This window comes from Balaenoptera acutorostrata, chromosome 5, assembly GCF_949987535.1.
Source record: "Balaenoptera acutorostrata chromosome 5, mBalAcu1.1, whole genome shotgun sequence".
Taxonomy (NCBI): domain Eukaryota; kingdom Metazoa; phylum Chordata; class Mammalia; order Artiodactyla; family Balaenopteridae; genus Balaenoptera; species Balaenoptera acutorostrata.
The window spans coordinates 66,920,986-66,941,633 of record NC_080068.1 but is presented as its reverse complement, the minus strand read 5'-3'; the positions used below and the strand labels follow the sequence as shown (position 1 = coordinate 66,941,633).

At 41.9% G+C, this 20,648-nt stretch overlaps 2 protein-coding genes across 10 annotated transcripts in view; one reads left to right on the top strand and one right to left on the bottom strand.

The window, feature by feature from the left end:
• Positions 1-13,217, top strand: part of CRACD (capping protein inhibiting regulator of actin dynamics) — a 148,568-nt gene extending 135,351 nt beyond the window's left edge. For all 4 annotated transcript variants that reach the window (XM_057546808.1, XM_007165291.2, XM_057546809.1 and 1 more), the window contains 3 exons: positions 7,997-8,187; positions 8,846-9,008; positions 11,006-13,217. In XM_057546808.1, coding sequence (XP_057402791.1) covers positions 7,997-8,187; positions 8,846-9,008; positions 11,006-11,166 — 515 coding nt within the window. In that variant the 3' untranslated portion in view covers positions 11,167-13,217. The remainder of the gene's footprint in view (positions 1-7,996; positions 8,188-8,845; positions 9,009-11,005) is intronic.
• Positions 13,218-16,165: 2,948 nt separating this feature from the next.
• The window catches only part of AASDH (aminoadipate-semialdehyde dehydrogenase), a 37,854-nt gene continuing 33,371 nt past the window's right edge, over positions 16,166-20,648 (bottom strand). For all 6 annotated transcript variants that reach the window (XM_057546810.1, XM_007165286.2, XM_057546812.1 and 3 more), the window contains one exon: positions 16,166-20,540. In XM_057546810.1, the coding sequence (XP_057402793.1) occupies positions 20,151-20,540 (390 nt within the window). In that variant the 3' untranslated portion in view covers positions 16,166-20,150. The remainder of the gene's footprint in view (positions 20,541-20,648) is intronic.

Genomic DNA, 20,648 nt, shown 5'->3' with positions numbered 1-20,648 from the left:
AATACATTTTTAATCCCCTTCTCTCCCACTTCTCCTTTTAGAACCCCTATTATGCATAGGCTGGCAAGTTTTATATATACCATAGGTCTTGTATGTTGCTCTTTTTCTTTTTTGCCACACCACGCAGCATGTGGGATCTTAGTTCCCCAACCAGGGATTGAACCCAGCGCCCCCCACCCCCCCCACCCCCCGACACACACACACATTTGTAGTGCAGAATCTTAACCACTGGACCACCAGGGAAATCCCAGTTGCTTTCTTTTTTTTTTTTTTTTTTTTTCCATTTGTTTTTCTGTCTGGTGTTCTGATTGGGTGGTTTCCATTATTCTGTCTTCCAGGTCACTTACTCTTCTGTGTCATTTGGTCAGCTATTCATTGCATCTAGATTACTTTTTTTTTTTAATCTTGGCAATTGAATTATCTGTTTTTCATTGGTTCATCTTTGTAATTTCTAGTTCCTTGTTACAGTGATCTGCATTTCTATTAATAGTCTTTCTTAATTCAGTTAGCATTTTTATTACTCACCTTTTTGAACTGGGGTCTGGTAGACTAGTGAGCTCTGTTTCATTATTTGTTCTTTCAGGGAATTTCTTTTGCTCTTTTAATTGGGAGTAGTTCCTCTGCCTTTTCATTTTACTTACTTTCTCTGTCTCTGTGCATGCAGGAGAAACATCATCTATTGTGGTCTTGAAGGAGTGTTTTTACGTGGGAGCATCCCTGTGTAGATTATGTGTGTCCAGTGTCTTTGGTATGAGGCCTGGTTTGATATGGATGCCAGCCATGCCTTTCCTCAGGGTGTGCTGGCTGTTATCACCTTGAGAAAGGGTGTGGTTGGTGTTGGAGGATCTAAAGTCTATGCAGGGTGTGAGATGGGACTTCCTCTCTGCTCTGTGGCTCTTGCCACCCTGTTAGCAGTGAGGTGTGCTCCCCAGTTGTTGGAGTAGCCTTGTGGGTTGGGCTCAGTCAGGCTCTGTTCCCCTTTAGTGTATGCCCTGCCCCAAAGGAGGGGATTGCTGAAGCAAGTGAGGCCCATGCATCCAGAGGACCTGTGCACCTCCTTTGTAGGCGTCCACGGCTCTGCTCAGACGCAGCTCAGGGTTATGTCCCTTCCCCTGTTGTGTTCATCCTCGATCTGGTGCAAGGCTGTGGTGTGGAGTAGGCTGGGGCTGGGGATCCGGGTGTTGTGGCTGCAGGAATTGAGATGGCCATGCTGCCACCAGAAATCCGGGCTGCCTCTGTGGCAGTTTTCTCCCAGGACCTGTCTGCCCCAGATCCAGAGCCAAGCTGCAGTGTGGAGCGGGTGGGGCACTCTTGCTAGGCTGGGAGACAAACTGTGGCATGCTTCTGCGGGGCCGCCTGAGCGCACACTGACAGTGACCACCACCCCACCCGGATCACACCCAGGGCCCCCAGTCTGTCTGTGTAGCTAGACTGAGTCTTTCCCCAGGGGGCCAGTTGGCCCAGGTTTCACACCATGCGGCAGTGTGGAGTGAGTGGGGCTGGGGTGTTCACCCAGCTCAGACTGGGGAGTGCGGCAAGGTGGCAGCCACCAGTGCAGAGTCCTCTCCACCGTGATTGTTGACCAGCCAGCACATGCACACTCCTCACGAGTAGAGTCTAGGCTTCTCCAGCCCTTCTGTCTGTCCCAGAGGTTCTCCCGGCAGCCAAGGGGACTTGTCTCCTCCATGTACAACACTAGGATTGGGATGCCCAGTCTGTGGCTCAACCTGCTGGCTCCCCAGGGCAAGGGTCCACCCATACAGACCTTCTCTTCCTTTCAGATCCCCCTCAGGGGCAGGGGTCCCAACCCTACGCCTTTTTTTCCATCCTACCCAGTCACGTGGAAATCTTTCTTGCAGCTTTGGTTGTATAGGAGTTCTTCTGCCAGTTTCCAGCTAGTGTTCCATGAACAGTGTTCTGCATGTAGATGTATTTTTAATGTGTTTGTGGCAGGCGGTGAGAGCTCTACATCTTCCTACTCTGCCATCTCAATCCCTCCCCGCCTCCAGAGTCCTTAAACATACCATTTGTTATACACGGCCTTCTGATACATGGGCTGAGTGAGGTGTCTGCATCTGGGTATTCAGAATTAGAAAAGCTCGATTCTATTATTTCTAGATTTTAAAATAGGTAAATAGAAATTTTAATCTTTTCTTTCTTCACTCTCAGTGAATTGCCTTGCACATCCTTTAAGGCAGACACACACATTTTTGGGGGGACACCAATTTAGAAAGAGGTCTCCATTCCCTAGGTGGAGCTCAGCAAGGACCAATACATGGGACAAGGCACTGGGAAGGCATTGACTGAACCCACTCCAGTGGGAATGGAAATAGCAATAATAATCCCCCAGCGTCTGTCCTCCAATGCTTTGATTATAGATATCACCAGATATCATCTCATTCTGAGATTCTCACCTCCTTCCAATGGGTAGAACAGATACTAAGTAGTCCTTTCTCCAAGAAGTGACCTACAGGAGCAGTGATTAGATGCCAGGAGGCACTTGCTCGTCTCCCCAGAACCTAGAGGGGGGAACTTGAGTGGGCTGGCTGTGGTTCTCCTCATCCAGTGAGTTTAGAATGAAAGAGAATAGGTTTAATTAAGCATTGTCACAAAATAAAATTTTAATTAGACACTTTGAACTCCCCCATTAAAAAGATTATGCAATTAACAAAGAACTTCTCTGTCTTTTAAAACCTTGACTTAAGTTAGGGATTTTACTGTTCCGGAAAATTTCAACAACAGTCATCCTTTGTGCTTAATGACTTACAAAGTGCTTTTGTTTACAGCATCTCATTTAATCTCACAGCACATGTGGGTTGTCCTGGCTCCATTTTACAGATGGGGACATCAACATCCAAAAAGTTAGGCGACTTGCCTGCTCCTCGCAGTGGTAAAACCTGGATGAGGGGTTCTTTCCCGGGTTAAATGATCTTCCCATTTGTTACCCTAGGACTTCTTGCCATAATTCTCACCTGGTATTTGTGAAATGCTGTAATTAAGCCTCCAGAAACACTTTTTACATAAATGTTCTTAACGTTACTTCTTGGACTGAATGACCATAGTCATATATTTGTTCCAAAAAATTGTTCAAAAATTCCACAGAATTTAGCAAAACCTTGTTTTATTTATTTTATTTTGGGGGGCTGTTTTTAAAAATCTGATCTGTGATTCTCATTTTTCCCCCATCTCTTGGATAATATCTTGGGCATAATTATTTCAGTCACTTTTACAAGTTTTTTTTATTGTGGTAAAAGATACATAATGTAAAATTTACTATCTTAACCATTTCTCAGTGTATAGTTCAGTAATGCTACATTCACATTGTTGTACAACCAATTTCCAGAACTTTTTCGTCTTGCAAAACTGAAACTCTATATCCGTTAATCAATTCCCGTTTTCATCTCCCCTAGCCCCTGGTAGCCACTGTTTCACTTTCTGTCTCTATGAATCTGACTACTCTAGATACCTTATATACGTGGAATCATGCAGTATTTGTCCTTTTGTGACTGGCTTCTTCCACTTAACATAATGTTTTTAAGGTTTGTCCATATTGTAGCATGTGTCAGAATTTCCTTTTTTTTTTAAATTAATTTTTATTGGCATATAGTTGCTTTAGAATGTTGTGTTAGTTTCTGCTGTACAGCAAAGTGAATCAGCTATACGTATACCTGTATCCCCTCTCTTTTGGGTTTCCTTCCCAGTTAGGGCACCACAGAGCATTGAGTAGAGTTCCTTGTGCTATACAGTAGGTTCTCATTAGTTATCTATTAGAATTTCCTTCCTTTTTAAGGCTGAATAATATCCCATTGTATGTATACACCACATTTTGTTTATTCATTCATCTGTTGATGGACATTTGGGTTGCTTCCACCTCTTGGTTATCGTGAATAGTGCTGCTATGAACATGGGTGTGCAAATATCTTTTCTAGATCATGTTTTCAATTCTTTTGGATAAATATCCAGAAGTGGAATTGCTGGATCATATGGTAATTCTATTTTTAATTTTTTGAGGAACCACCCTACTGTTTCCATAGTGCCTGCACCATTTTATATCCCACCAGCATCACTCAAGCGTTCTAATTTCTCCACATTCTGGTCAACACTTGTTATTTTCTGGGAGATACACACACACACGTGCCATTCTCACAGATATGAGGTGATACCTCATTGTGGTTTTGATTGTATTTCCCTGATGATTAATGATGTTGAGCACCTTTTCATATGCTGTTGGTCATTTGTATGTCTTTTTAGGAGAAATGTCCATTTAAGTCCTTTGCCCATTTTTTAATTGGGTTTTTTAGTTGTTGTTGAGTTGGAGTTCTATCTTTTCAGCTACTTTTTGATAGTAAAAAGTCCTCTAGGCACCTTTAGTAACAACTGTCTCATGTTAGTAATTAATATGCTGCCTCCAGTGTCATAATCAAACTCCAAACAGTATTTCAAACTAAGTGTCTCCCTCCTAATTTGGCCTGCTTTGGGCTGAAACGCCTAAAGTGGGGATGCAGACGTGGTCGACTTCTGCCCTTCCTCCTGGCCCAGAAACAGGCCCCATAGCTGGAGCGAAGGAAGGGAGAGAGGTGAGGCAGCAACGTTCACTGCTCTTGGGGGATGTTCAGTGCTGATTCTTCTGTGTGTTCCTCAGATCCCTCATGTGCCACCTGGGCTCTTTCTCCTCCTGCAATTCCCTTACTTCAGTGGTGCCTCCTCCAGGCAGCCCTGGGTCCCTGGTTCCCCTCCAGACCGCCCCTCTCTCTCCCATCCACATGGCTAGCACCTGAACCTCAAGCATCACTCAATAACAGAGGTCTTCCCAGCACAAACGCCTCTTCTCCAGGCCCCTGGCAGCCACCGTCCTTGCCTTTGGACTTTTCCTGGTGTGAATAGAACCTCAAGTCTGTGCCCCACAGACTCCAGGAGTTTGTCTGAGTGGTCTCATTAGAGATCCTCTCACTTGGCTTAGCCCCCTTTCCTCTGCTGGGGAGAGGACGTGGGAACACACCATGCTCCAACAATGTTTTTCAAAGAAATTCTCTACTCTGGCTGCTTCTGCCTCAGCTCTGATTTTCCTAGGACCTTGAGGTGGCTGTTTTGGTCACCTCGTTGGCTAGTCCTGAGTAGGTGATCAAGCACATCACTTCACAACACGGGAGTAAGTGCCATTTATTATTTGTTACGACCTTTTGGGGCATCCCTGGCTGAAACTCAGGCATGAGTCCCATTTTAACATCCTGTTTTCTGTTTATTGATCCCCAACTACAATCCAGACCTGTTAGGCCCTTAATACATATTATGTTACAGCCTTTCAAAGAGTCTGGTCCATAACTCCAGGATGTACTATTCAAACTACAGATCTAAGAAGATAAAAATCTGGCTAGAGATTTATCTTTTCAAATTATTTTAGTCAACTGTAAGTTTAGGCAATTATACTTTAAAGGTATTTCGACCCTTGTGATAAACGCAGTCAAAGTTGTTGGCAGGAAACTGGCCTGTTGCTTGAATGACCTTCCCAAGCAAGTTCAGGTGAGACTCTCTTTTACATAACTGCTTTAAATGGAAATCACTTAGATCTGGGGAATTTGGTTTTTAGCCATTTTACACACAGGTGTTACACAGCCCTTGAGTAAAAAGGTGAAACTCATTTCCTTCCAATGTACGTAAAGCTTCTCAGTTAAGCAGAATGCTCGAAGTGGTAAATATTTTTTGATTTTTCTGGTTAACTAATCAAAAACCCCTTTCAGTTTCAGTTTTAGTTTTTTAAAAAAATACTTCTGAAATATGTCGGTTTTCTTTCCTATGTTAGATCATAACTGAATCCTTATTTGGTTAGGAATATTACAATTCGCAAGGTTCATTATATGAATTCTTTGTACAGCATTATAGATCTAAGAGTTGTAGAAAATTAAGGATCTGCCTGAATTTTTGTGCTTGAATTCCCAATTCGAACTTATTTTGGTTCTTTCTCCTCAATATGACGTTCACTTAACTGAAAGCCCTGTTTGGTAAGGTCTGGATCAAAGTGTAGACTTCCGTTTGGTTTCAAAGAACAGGACTAGAATGGGCCCTTTCCCTTGGAGATAGTAAAGGATTCAATGCCAATGCCAGAATGGTTACCTCTAATAGCGCATAATTTTTACTTGGGGAGTAGAAGGCGGGTGGGGATCATTGTCTCACAGACATAAATAACAAGAACACTCACTTTTGTAGAGCGGTTACTACATGCCAAGCACTATTCTAAATGTTTTCATACCGAGGACCCCTTTTAATCTTCACATTAGCCTGGTGAGGCATGTGCCATTCTCATCTCCATTTTATGGATTAGAAAATGAAAGCTTGGAGAGGTTAAGTAGCTTTTCTAAGGTCACATAAGGGCAAACCCAGGTCTGCTCAATTCCAGAGCCCAGTTACTACTCAGTGTTTGACCCCATCTACCTGGGAAGTTTGTTGCCCCCAGTTGCATAGGCAAGACAGTCCACCACAATAAAAGCACAGACTGGAAGTCAGAAGTCCTAGGCTCAGGCTTCAGCCCGTGCACTAACTGCTGGGTGACCGTGGTCACTGCAGTTGATGGTTATGGACCCAAGTGCTCACATCTATCAAATGAGGGCATTGGGGACTTCCCTGGCGGTCCAGTGGTTAAGACTCCGCGCTTCCACTGCGGGGGGCACGGGTTCCATCCCTGGTCGTGGAAGTTCCACACGCCACCCAGTGCGGCCAGTAATAAATAAATTTAAAAAAATTAAAACAACAAAAATGAGGGCATTGGACCAAAATCGCAGCTTCCCACTGTGTTCCTCAGAGTCCTGGTGCCCTCAGCAGCCCCACTAGGCTGAGCAGTGTCCCCTTTTCCTCTTTCATACGTTGGGATTCCACTTGTTTGGATGGGGGGTGGGGTGGGGACATGGAGAAGTTTCCATTGAAAAAATAAATTTAAAAAAGCAATAAATAAAAAGAGGACAGTGAATCAAATAACTACCTGGGTCCTCTGTAGGCCTGAGGTTTTTTGACACTTGAGACTATTTTTTCTTCCATTTTGAGGGGAGACACATGCTCCTGTTTTTTTTCCACTGATCGAAGGAAGATATTACTTTCCCACCCAGCGGAGTCACTCAGGTATTGGCACGGTGTTTGTGTTAGAAAGGGATAGTTGACTATTTCTTGGGCTGATGACTGTCACAAGTTTTAGGGGATGAGGGACTGAGGCAAGTGAGTAGTTAGTTTCAATGCACATCTGATTTTTTACTGACTCTGTTGGGGAGATGTGGGGGGTGGATGCCCACACCTCCAAACAATTCTCTGACACCAGCTGGTGTCAGTTCAACTCACTTCTCTCAGTCCTGACTTTCCACCTGGAGATAGCATCAGATTGCACAGGTTATGGGCTCAGTCCTACCAGACTGCCCCCATCTAATTAGATGCCAATTGCAAATCTACGTTGCTCAATTAATTTGCTACAGGGGCTCAGGGAACCATTTTACTTACTAGTTTATGTATATATATATATATATATATATAAGTTTATATATAAAGAATAGAACTCAGGAACAGCCAGATGGAAGAGATGAATGGGAAAGGGGCATAGAGCTTCCATGCTTTTGGAGCTAGTCACTCTCCCAGCACCTCCATGTGTTCCCAACTCAGAAGCTCTCCTTACCAGTTCTTTTGGCTTTTTATGGAGGCTTCATCACATAGTCGTGATCAATTAAATCACTGGCCATGGGTGATTGAACTCAGCCTCCAACCCTTCGCCCCTCCCCGAGAGCTTGGGGGTGGGACTAAAAGTTCTAACCCTCTAATCACATGATTGGTTCTATTGGCAACCAACCTCCATCTTCAGGTGCTTTCCAAAAGTTACCTCATTAGCAGAACAAAAGACACCTTTATGCTCTCATCACTTAGGAAACTGCAAGGGTTTTAGTTCTGTGCCAGAAACAGGGACAAAGACCAAATATGTATTTCTTACTTGTACATCACAATATCACAGTCTTTTTTCCCACAGAAAAGCCAACGCTTCAGAGCAGACACTCTTTAGACGGCTCCAAACTTGCGGAGAAAGTTGAAACCGCGCAGCCACTGTGGATAACGTTGGCACTGCAAAAGCAGAAGGGGTTTCGGGAGCAGCAAGCGACTCGAGAGGAGAGGAAGCAAGCCAGGGAGGCCAAACAGGCAGAAAAGCTCTCCAAAGAAAACGTAAGTAGCTTAGTCTTCAGCTTTAACTTTGTTTTCCTGAGCTTGGCTCTCTCTTTTTTTGGCTGCGCTGCGCAGCTTGCGGGATCTTAGTTCCCCAACCACGGACTGAACCTGGGCCCTGGCAGTGAAAGGGCCGAGTCCTAACCACTGGACCACCAGGGAATTCCTGAGCTTGGCTCTTTTAGTTCACAGGATTTAAGACAACAACAATAACAAAACAAGGCTAGCTGAGAGTGGTGGAGAATACTTAGACAGTAGAGCAATAAATAAGCTGACCACTGTTAAGACAAGGAGGCGTTTCAGGTTAGAAATTTGGTTTCCTTATGCTCTTAGGTTAGCCTGATTTGGCAGAATCCGCTCACACAAGTTATATGAGAAATACAAAAAGCATTTTATTTGAGCAGTGAGTCGAGAGGAAATTAGGAATCTTGCTCTGTGGCCCTGACGGTATAGTTAATTTGAAGGGCTCTTCTGGGAAAGTATGTGGCGTCCCCTCTTCGGGACATTTGCACTGAGCGGCTCCGTGGTTGAGCACACACCGCTCCCCCGTGCAGTCCGGCCCCTCCTCTGGGAGCAGAGAACGGGGGCTGGCCAATGGAAGCCTCCAAGGCCTTGCCTTGCATGGTCAGTCTTCCCCTGACTTCCTCTGTCCACCCAGGTCAGTGTCAGCCCGCAGCCTGGAAGCAGCAGTGTCAGCAGAGCTGGTTCCCTGCACAAGTCCACCGCTCAGCCGGAAGAGAAGAAGCCAGAGACAGCAGCGTCCAGGCTCGAGCGCCGAGAACAGCTGAAAAAGGCCAACACTCTTCCTACATCTGTGACAGGTAGAGAACAGGTCCATTTCTATTTAACCGTACTTAAAGGTTTTTCTTCTTAGGGTGTGTTTTATTTCCTCTAGCGTCATAACTAGCACGGCATTTTAGGCATTTCAGAGCACAAGCTGTCTCACGACCCCATTCATCAACTCTGACACTGATAAAGCTCCTCTGATAAAGATCATCAGAAACTCACCCACTATCAGTGGTGTGATGATAAACGTTTAACAATCAGTTCTTCAGGGAGTGGAGAGACCTCTGATTTGTAGTATTTGCTGTGGTGTAAATACTCCCAGCCATGGCTAATTTCAAGCTACTAGTGTGATATCAAGTGACTCATTAAATTCCTGAACCTTTAACAAGGTGATATGAGCCCTCTCCAACTCCACTGCCTGTAGTCCAACAAAATTAGGTTTATTAACTTCCTGCAGCAAGGAAGACTGCACACCATAAGAACCTTCTAAACAAAACAAGAGATAAGATTATATTAGGATTCAGGGGAAAGGGTGAATTTTAGGTAAAATTTAAATGAAGCAGTGACTCAAAGCAAAGTAGTTGATATCAAGCCTGAGCTGAAAAGTGGACTCAGGAGCCTGTTTCCTTTGACACCACAAACTTAAGGTAAATGTGAGGAAGCTGTATTGGAAAACCCCTACCTGGAGCTCTGCTCCAGTTGGAAATGGACATTGTTTCTCTGAATCATGGTCATCCAAGTGGCTCAGATGCTCCAGGAAAAAGTGGGGTGGTCCCTTCTCACTGATGTGATTTCAGACAGCAAATTTCTGACCCAGGTGTGACTTTACAGAGCAAGGTTGTTGTGCTCTAAGTCCTTGATGTTAATTAACAGCAGCAGTGTTTATATGTTCATGACACATAGGAGACGCATGCACATTAAAAAAAAAAACTCTTTATTCTGTTAAAAGATAAAATGATCCAATAATGTTTATAACTATTTCCTTGTTACACATCACTTGGAGGATGGAGAGTCTGAAAGAGCTTCCTCTCAGGGGTTATTAGGGCATCTGTTTTCCCCACTAGGCAGCCCTGTTCCTCGGAGGACACCCAACTTCTGGACCCAAGATTTTTTTATGCCTTGGATACCTGCTAGCTGAGGTCTGGAAATGTAAAGAGGTCTCACTATTAAAGCTATATTTACTATTTGGTGAGGAGAAAAAACCTTTATATTTGAAAACCACTTTGGAGCATTTTCTCAAGAACCTCCAAGGGCATTATTTCGTTTGATCTTATACCCAGGAATTAAGGATTCTAAACATCATATTGGTGTGTGTCAAGAGAGAATTCTTGCAGAATAGTGAAAGCTCCGAAGTCAGAGATCAACCTTTGTCTGCCTGATTTCTTAGAAGCACCAAAGGGTTAATGCAATTCAGAGCTGGCTCCACCTTAATAAAGCAAGCCTTCTGCTGAAGTTTTTGTCTTTTCAGTATTTTGTAGGCCATTGCCTACAATAAGAAAGACCCAAAGATAAGATAGGAACACTCACCACACAAAGCCTCTAAGGTCTGATAAATAGTGATGGGATGCGAAGGAATTGTTAGACGAGTCTGAGTGATACGAGCTGACAGGATCCATGGGCCTCAGAGGGAGGAGGGACCCAGGGCATGCCTGGTAGAGGAGGTAGCTTTTAACCTCACCAGCTAACAGGTTCAAACTTCAAACTACTTGGTTTAAGCTTTTTCTTCATGAAATTGACTGGTTGTATGCCTAGAATCACAGAATTTACCTCTTATTATTATCACACAGGCATAGCTTCTGTGCACAGAGAAAATTAGGTTTCTAGACATTCTCTGAAATTAGAATCGACTGCACTGTGATCACCGTAATTCTGTATGGAACAGTTATGATCACGTAGCTTTCTTTCTCTAACTCTTCTCGCCAGAGGTACCCAGTGTTTCACTGGGTTCTCCTTTCTGAATCTCATACTTCTGCTAAATCAAAATGTGGCTCTGACTTATTCCTTTCTCCTTTTCCTTCAAAATGCAATCTAGTGGAGATCTCTGATTCGGCTCCCCCAGCACCACTGGTGAAAGAAGTCACAAAGAGATTCTCTACCCCAGACGCTGCCCCCGTGTCAACAGAACCAGCCTGGCTGGCTTTGGCCAAAAGGAAAGCCAAGGCCTGGAGCGACTGTCCACAGATTATTAAGTAAAGAGTGACTCTTATCCATTCCTATTGCCAGTTATTGGCTCTTCTCTTGCCCTTTTTATTTATTTATTTTTTATATGAGGTAAAGAAAGAAACAAAGCTAGGGAAAAGCAGCATGTTTTATAGGCTCTAAAATCATGTTTAGAAACTGAACTGGTGGTGTTCCTTGTAAAGAGTGTATTTGCACAACCCTAGGTCCTGGTGCCTTGAGCTCCTCCTAGTTCTAAAGAGAAAATTCCGTCCTAGGGACCACATGAAGCAAAATCTCCAGACTGAGAACTTCTCACGAGAGCCTGCCACACCCATTCCATGGCCCTTCCACACACATACACCCACACACCATTCAGAACATGTACTTTTGCCAATCTTTATAATAGTTTTCTTGATTCTGTACTCCTGTTTCTTTTTTCCAAACCATTTACCATGTGCTTGGGGATTTCTACCCTTTTCTATAGTGATAGTGAAAGGATCTTATATAAACAAGAGTGCCCATTCGCCTGAATGCAGTGAGTAACTGGGAATTGCAAGTAAAAGTCTGGCTCCCAACTCTTTGCCCATGTCTGCTTCTCATGATTTTGCCCCAACAGGAAACTGTAACAAACACAGACAGCGAGTCCATTGACTCTTCTACTGCACTGTTGAGCTACAGGCCCCGTTATACCACAACTCTCTCAAGGACATGTTAACCATTTGGCCCAGCTGGCTCATAGGGAATATTTTTATTTAAAATGATTTAAAAAGAAAAAAGAAGCTACAAATTCTCTGTCTCTGAGAATCCCCGTCTAGTGCAGTTGTTCTTAAGAAGTCCAGGCTCCATCCCAGACCTACTCAAATCATCAGAGATCCTGTGAGGATGGGGCCAGATGTGTATATTCTGGTAAAAACCCTTCAGATGACTTCCGGTATATCACAGAGGTTGAGAAGCATGGGACACACTGCTTTTAGTGTAATCTAGTTTTTAAAACTCTGAAGGGGAGGCTCATTTCACCCAAAGCAGCAAAGGTGAGACAGGAAAAATAATAAAACAACCCCCCAAACCAGCCATTTATTACAGGGCATAAAAGAGTCTATTGACATTACATGTCTCTGAAAATCTTTTAAATCTTTAGGGAAAGTTAACAGTAAGACAAGATTTGAAGCCTTTGTACTAAGGACTTCCCGTGGGAAGTTTCTTTCTTTACCATAATCAAGTAATTCATATTTAGAGTCAAATGTTCAATAGCATTTATAATGTAGAGCATTCACCTTGCTACCTTTAAAAACATCTCAGAGTTTTAAGTGGCCTTGTTGTTATACACGTGATTAAAAAAAAAGGACTTGGCAATTTAAAAGCCACATATATTCACTTTTATTTCCCTAAATTTGCTTTACATGACACACAGACAGACATACAGCAAACCCACATATTGCTGGTACTAACCTACATTTCGTGGTGTTGGCATATTACCTTTTTCTTCAATCCTGACTTCAAAATCTAAGAACAAATCCTTTGCCTAGTGCAGCAGGGGAAGGAATTACATCCTTTTTTCCTCTCCTACAAAAACACATTAGTATTTTATTAGTGTCATTTTCCTCTATGCTTACTCAATAGACAGACAGTGTGCTGTTACACTATTATGTACCTTAAAGAAAGGATGACAGCAAAGTTATTTACCATATACAAGGCATTTTCTTTCTGGAAACGATGGCTCAGCCTCATGGTAGCAGCTGGCATGTGTGGTGAAGTGGATAGTTGTACTTTTGCAAGTTGGAGTTAATATTATATATAGTGGACCTTCAGACTGTTAAGAATCAATGGAACGTTAATTTTTTTTATGGCTATGAGAAGCAATTAATATTCCACTGCATGTTTTCCACAGTGATGTTCATTTCTAAATCAAATATGTAGACATTTGTTAGTTTCAATGATTTCCTCACTAATATAACACTTCTTAATAGGAATCTTTCCACCTAGAGCCCTGGAATTATACTGCTACATTAATTCTTCTGCATTGTCTTTTTCTGTCATCCTGTCAGCTTTGAATAATATCACAGTAATGGCAGAGAACAGGTGAATAAATCAGATCATTAAAAAAGAATGGTAGACAAGTCAACTCTGTACTGGCTTACCTACCACTGATCCCATACAAAGGAGGAGAAATACCTCAGTTAAAAAATTTCCAGCAAAATCTTTTTAAGAGTATACTGAGGAAAGTATACTGGAAGTAAGTCATAGCACTTACTTCCAACACCTTCTAAAGGCTACATGTTTAATATTTCATGTAAAAATTACTCCTACTTTGCACTAAATACCAATGAAGTGTTATTTTGCTTTAGTTGTGTTGCAGTCTTTTCTGACCAACAAACTACGGGGGAAATTCTATAAAGCATATAAAAACTTCAAAACTTAAAAGAAATGAATGATTGCTAGTTAAATACACAAGCTTTTTTTTTTTTTTTATTTAAACAAACATACACTTCTCCTGGCAAGGTTATAGATGATTAACCTCTGTTCATAAGACATATTACAAAACTAGAGGTTTTTTCTTTACTTTTTTAATTTTTCAAGTGCAATTGTTTCTTATATATTAATTACTATTAAATTATCATTTTAGCCAGTAATTAGCAAATTGTAGTATGTATTCATTGTCTCTTCTTGTGATGTTTAGTTTTAATTGCTTATTTTAAAGCAGAAACATTAGAGTTACAAGTGTCTTGCAATATTTTTATCAACAATAAAATGAAGTAGAGACTTAACAATAAAAATACCTTAGTGTGATTTTATTATTATTTTGAGATTTTGGTTGTATAAAGTTTTAATGTAAAATGTCCATTATTGAAGGAAAAAGATCTTTCAATAAAAAATACCCAAAAGATCTTCGGCACTGATGGAATTTCAAGCTGAGGTTTTTTACTGATTTCAATGACCATCTATAGAAAGCTTGTATTTATACAGCTTTTGTTGAGAAAGAAAAATTTCAAGGCATTTTATATGGTACCTTATTATACTTTTAACTAGATGTTTTCAGAGAAAAATAATGAGTAGGGACAAATAAAATGTTTATCTCAATCCTAAATTGGAACTGAATGGTCTGGCATCTCAGACAAAATGATCCTACAACCTCTTTACTCAAAGCGTGGGCCATGGAACAACAGCATGGGCACAAGCCAAGAGCATGTGAGAAACGCAGCTTAGGGCCGCAGACCAGACCTACTGACTCACAAGGCCAGACAAGGGCAAAGTGAGTGACGTGAGCAAGGCACTTGCCTTCGGTGTCAAAAAACCAAGTAATTAAGAGGAATGCTATTTTAATGCAATATTTTAAAAATCAAGGTTAACGCAAATTCCATGATGAACAAATATCAAAATTTTAAATAAAGACAGGGTCAGTATTACTGATTTTTCTTTTTGCCTCAGTCTCCAGTGTGGCTAAGCCAAGCCCCCCTCCTTCCAGCCCTCTCAATTGGAATGTGCATTTAGCAAGAGCTCCAGGTGGTTAATACATTAAAGACGAATCCGCACGGGTCTAAAACCTGATATGTTCTTTTGGGCCAGCCATGGCCTCAATCCCCTTTCTGTGTTTGCGGAAATCTCTACCTTGTGGGTCTTGGTAGAGGGCAGCACTCACCTTCTACCACAGCTGAAATGCCTGTTAGGTGCCTTCCTATACTCTCTCGTGGGCATAACAACATGTTTCACTTCAAATTGGAAGGGACTGTGGTTTGGGAGCAACTGACCAAAAGATGGGACTGTGAGGAAGTCTGGCAGTGGTAGGAAACAGTGTCCAGCATTAGTGGGGTCAGCCATAAGGTAAGCATTTAGAGCCTCAAGGACAGCAGCTGTCTTCTGGCCGAAATGATATTTCAGGCATTCATTGTTTCCGGCTGTATATAGCTCTAGCCCTCTCTGTAATTCTGCAAGAGACTCAATATTCTTTTAAAAATTCATTCTGGAGGCCAAGACAGTGGAATAGAAAGACCCTGAGCTCACCTTCTTTCATGGGCACACCAAAATCACAACTATTTGCAGAATAACCTTTGATGAAAAATACCAGAACCTTCCAGAAAAGATCTTCTACAACTAAAGACATAAAGAAGGAAACACAACAAGATGGGTAGAAGGGTAGGATTTGCGATATAGTCAAGTCCCATACCCCTGGAAGGAAGACCCAAATATAGGAGAATAACTACATTGCAGAGGTTCTCCCAAAGCACTATGAGGTCTGAGCCCCACATCGGGCTCCCCAGCCCAGGGGTCCTGCATCAGGAAGACAAGCCTCCAGAGCATTTTGCTTTGAAGGCCAGTCAGGTTTACTTTCAGGAGTCCCAGAGGGCTGGGGGAAAGAGAGACTTCATTCTTAAAGGGCACACACAAAATCTCACATGCTCCAGGACCCAGGGCAAAAGCAGTCATTTGATAGAAGCCTGGATTAGACCTACCTGCTGATCTTGGAGAGTCTTCTAAAGAGGCAGGAAGCAGCTGCAGCTCACCCTGGGGACATAGACACTGGCGGCAGCCATTCTTGGGAGTTCCTTCTACCACGTGGACATTGGTGTTGGCAAGGGCCATTGTCGAATCCTCCCTTTGGTTTTTAGCCCCAAGACCCAGCCCTGCCCTGGCCGTGCTGTCCAGGCAGCCAGTTCTAGCCTCTGGACCAGCCTCAGCCACCAGAGGGCAGACACCAGATGCAAGAAAATCACAGGCTTCCCTGGTGGCGCAGTAGTTGGGAGTCTGCCTGCCAATGCAGGGGACACAGGTTTGAGCCCTGGTCTGGGAGGATCCCACATGCCGCGGAGCAACTGGGCCTGTGAGCCGCACCTGCTGAACCTGCGCGTCTGGAGCCTGTGCTCCGCAACAGGAGAGGCCCGCGCACCGCGATGAAGAGTGGCCCCCGCTTGCCACAACTGGAGAAAGCCCTCGCACAGAAACGAAGACCCAACACAGCCAAAAATAAATATAAATAAATAAATAAATAAATAAATAAATAATTTTAAAAAAGCTTTAGTCTCCAAAAAAAAAAAAAAGAAAACCACATTCCCACAGGCTGCAGATGCATCCAGCCCATCAGTAGGCCAGACCATGTCCTGGGACTATCTGGGCCTGGGGCCTGGCCCTGGCCACTAGCAGGCCAACATAAGCTCTGGGACATCCCAAACCCCATACCCAACTGTGTCAGGAACAGCCCCTCCTCCTTCCCCCCAGCGATCTGACAACAGCTCTGGGACCATTGGCCTTGCATCCAGACTCCAGGACCTGGCTCTGCGTGCCAGTAGACCAGCACTAACCCCAGGACTTGGCTTCACCCACCATAGGATGGGCAACAGCCCTGGTGTCTTCTAGACCCTGACTCTACCCACCAATGAGCCAGCACTAGCCCTGGGGCCCCTGGGGTTCTGCAGTCAGCCACCTTGTGACCTGGTCATGCCAACCAGTGGCCAGCAGCCTCTGCAAAGGGCAGGGCTTAGCAACCAACCTGAACAGGGGCCAACCAAGCCTACCAGACGGCCCACATAGTTAGCTCACCACAACAGAAGGACCCACACAGCCCTCATAGCAGGAAACCACCAGAGCATATAGCTTGGGTGATAAGAGGGGAATGCACTGCTGGGACACATAGGTCGTCGCCTACAGGAGGCCACTTCTCCAAGGTCAGGAAACATAACCAACCTACCAGAAACATAAAAATGCAAACAGCAACTTAGGCAAAATGAGGCAACAGAGGAACATGTTCTAGATGAAGGAACAAGATAAAACCCCACAAGAAAAACAAAATGAAGTGGAGGTAGGCAAATACCCAAGAAAGAGCTCAGGGCAGTGATTGTAAAGATGATCAGAGAACTTGGGAAAAGAATGGATACACAGAGTAAAAATTAAAAGTTTTTAACAAAGAGCTAGAAAATATAAAGAATAACCAAACAGATGAAGAACATGATAACTGAAATTAAAAATACACTAGAAGGATCAACAGTAGACTAAATGATACAGAGAAACAGATCAGTGAGCTGGAAGACAGAGTAGTGGAAATCATTGATGCTGAACAGAAAAAAGAAAGGAAAAGAAATGAGGACAGTATAAGAGACCTCTGGGACAACATTGAGTGCACTAATATTCTCATTATAGGGGTCCCACAAGGAGAAGAGAGACAGAAAGGGACTGAGAACATATCTGAGACATAATAACTGAAAACTTCCCTAACCTGGGAAAGGAAACAGACATCCAAGTCCAGGAAGCACAGAGAGTCCCATACAAGATTAACCCAAAGAGGAATATACTAAAATATGCTGTAATTAAAATGTCAAAAATTAAAGACAGAGACAATATTAAAAGCAGCCAAGGGAAAACAACAAATAACATAGAAGGGAACTCCCATAAAGCTATCGGCTGACTTTTCATCAGAAATTCTGCAGGCCAGAAGGGCAACATATTTAAAGTGATGAAAGGAAAAAACCCACAACCAGGAATACTCCCAGCAAGGCTCTCATTCAGATTTGATGGAAAGATCAAAATCTTTACAGACAAGCAAAAACTAAAAGAGTTCAGCACCACCAAACTTACAAGAAATATTTAAGGAACTTCTCTTAACGAAAAAGAAAAGGCCACAACTAGATAAATGAAAACTATGAAATGAAAAAACTCATTGGTAAAGGCAAACATACAGTAAAGGTAGGATATCATCCATGCACAAAGCTAGCAGGGAGGTTAAAAGAGTAGTAAAATCATCTATATCTAAAATAAGCAGTTAAGGGATACACAAAACAATTAGAGGTAAAATATGATACCAAAAATAATAATTGTGAGGGGAGGAGAATACAAATGCAGGATTGTTAAAATGTATTTGAAATTAAGAGATCAACAACATAAAACAATCATGTATAAATACAGATTACTATATAAATACCTCATGGTAACTACAAGCCAAAAATCTATAATAGATACACAAAAGAAGAGAAAAGGAATCCAAACATAACACTAAAGATAGTCATCAAATCACAAGAGAACAAAAGAAGGAACAAAAAAGCCCTACAAAAAAACCCTAAAATAATTAACAAAATGGCAATTAGAACATACATATAATTACTTTAAATGTAAACGGACTAAATGCTCCAATCAAAAGACACAGAGTGGCTGAATGGATTAAAAAATAAATAAAAAGACCCATACATATCCCGCCTTCCTGCCTACAGGAGACTCACTTCAGATCTAAAGACATACACAGATTGAAAGTGAAGAGATGCAAAAGGTATTGAACACAAATGGAAATCAAAAGAAAGCCAGGGTAAGTAGCAATACTTATATATGATAAAATAGATGTTACAATAAAGACTGTTGGAAGAGACAAAGAAGGACACTACATAATGATCAAGGGATCAATTCAAGAAGACATAACAATTGTAAATATATAAACACCAACACAGGAACACCAAAATACATAAAGCAAATACCAGCAGACATAAAGGGAGAGATCAACAGTAACACAATAATAGTAGGGAAGTTTTACACCCCAATTACATCAATGGACAGATCATCCAGACAGAAAATCAGTAAGGAAACACTGTGTCTTAAATGACACATTAGACCAGATAAGACTTAATACATTTAGAACATTCCATCCAATAGCAGCAGAATACATTCTTTTCAAGTGCACATAGAACACTCTCCAGGATAAATCACATGCTAGGCCACAAAACAAGCCTCAGTAAATTTAAGAAAATTGAAATCATATCAAGCATCTTTTCTGACCACAACACTAGAAGACCAGAAATCAACTACAAGAAAAAGTTGCAAAAACACAAACATGTGGAGGCTAAACAATATGCTACTAAAAAACCAATGGATCACTGAAGAAATCAAAGAGGAAATTTTAAAATACCTGGAGACAAATGAAAATGAAAAACAATGACCCAAAATCTATGGGACACAGCAAAAGCAGTTCTAAGAGAGAAGTTTATGGCAATACAAGCCTACGTCAGGAAATGAGAAAAAGCTCAAACAACCTAACCTTACATCTAAACTAGAAAAAGAACAAACAAAACCCAAAGTTAGTATAAGGAAAGAAATCATAAAGATCAGAGCAGAAATAAATGAAGGAGACTTAAAAAACAATAAAATGAAACTAAAAGCTGCTTCTCTGAAAAGATTAAAAAAAAATTGATAAACCTTTAGCCAGACTCATCAAGAAAAAAAGAGAGAGGGCCCAAATCAATAAAATCAGAAATGGAAAAGAAGAAGTTACAACTGACACCACAGAAATATGAAAGATCATAAGAGACTACTACAGGGACTTCCCTGGTGGCGCAGTGGTTAAGACTCCCTGCTCCCAGTGCAGGGGGCCTGGGTTCGATCCCTGGTCAGGGAACTAGATCCCATATGCATGCCACAACTAAGAGTTCACATGCTACAACTAAGGAGCCCGTGATCCACAACTAAGGAGCCCATGTGCCACAACTAAGGAGCTGGCGAGCTGCAACTATGGAGGCCACGTGCCGCAACTAAGGAGCCCGTGATCCACAACTAAAGGAGCCCTCCTGCCCCAACTACGACCTGGTGCAACCAAATAAATAAATAATTAAAAAATAATAATAATAAAAAATTTTAAATTATGGAAACTAATTTGATAAATAGATCCTTTCTTTGAAAATCTTTTGTTATGAATCTCAGTATAAATGAGTGAATGGTGTATTACATCACAGACTAATTTTTTAACCCACCAAGTATATTCTGATCTTTTTTCCCAGAAGTCTTTTATAAAAAAACCAAGTAGAACATCTGTAGCCTAATTAAAAGAAACTGCCACTTAACATATTGATGTGTTTTGTTCTATAATTCCTTTTAAAAGCATTTGTTGCTCCTATAGGAAGTAAAATACGGTTGTTTTCCAACAAAGTGTAATAGACAAGTTTCTTAAACAAAATATAATCTTTAACATAAAATGAGACTATCCACATGCTCCATAATGTAAACTATTTTCAAACATCTCACAGATATATTCTAGCAAGGACTGTACTTCATTATCTTTGATTGCCACCCAATAAATCCAGACAATAAACATAATTATTTCTACATCCAATAATAAGCATTGATTCCCAGACCACAGGAGAAGAGAAAACTTCTCCAGGAAGTTGATACACACTTTGCAACTCTCCACTCTTAGATTCCAAGATCCATAGCTTCCCATCAGTAGATGCTGCTGCCAGCAACATTTCATTGCCACGGTTGTGGTTATGGAAAGCAAATGGTGTTGAATACACCCTTGAAGTAGTTTCAAATTTCCATTGGAGGTGACCTTTCATACTACAACAGTAGATAAAGCAATCATGGGAACCAAAAAATATTTCTTGCTCTGATGCTGAGGTACATGGGGATGAAAAGATTGGTTCATTGGTAGAGAACTGCCAAATCTGAAGGGTGATAAAGGCAAAAATAATTCATTCATCTCATTTCAACAATTCTGTAAAGCTTTTTGAAATTCTTAATAAAATGTGAGAGATGCAAGCTACTGAATGGTA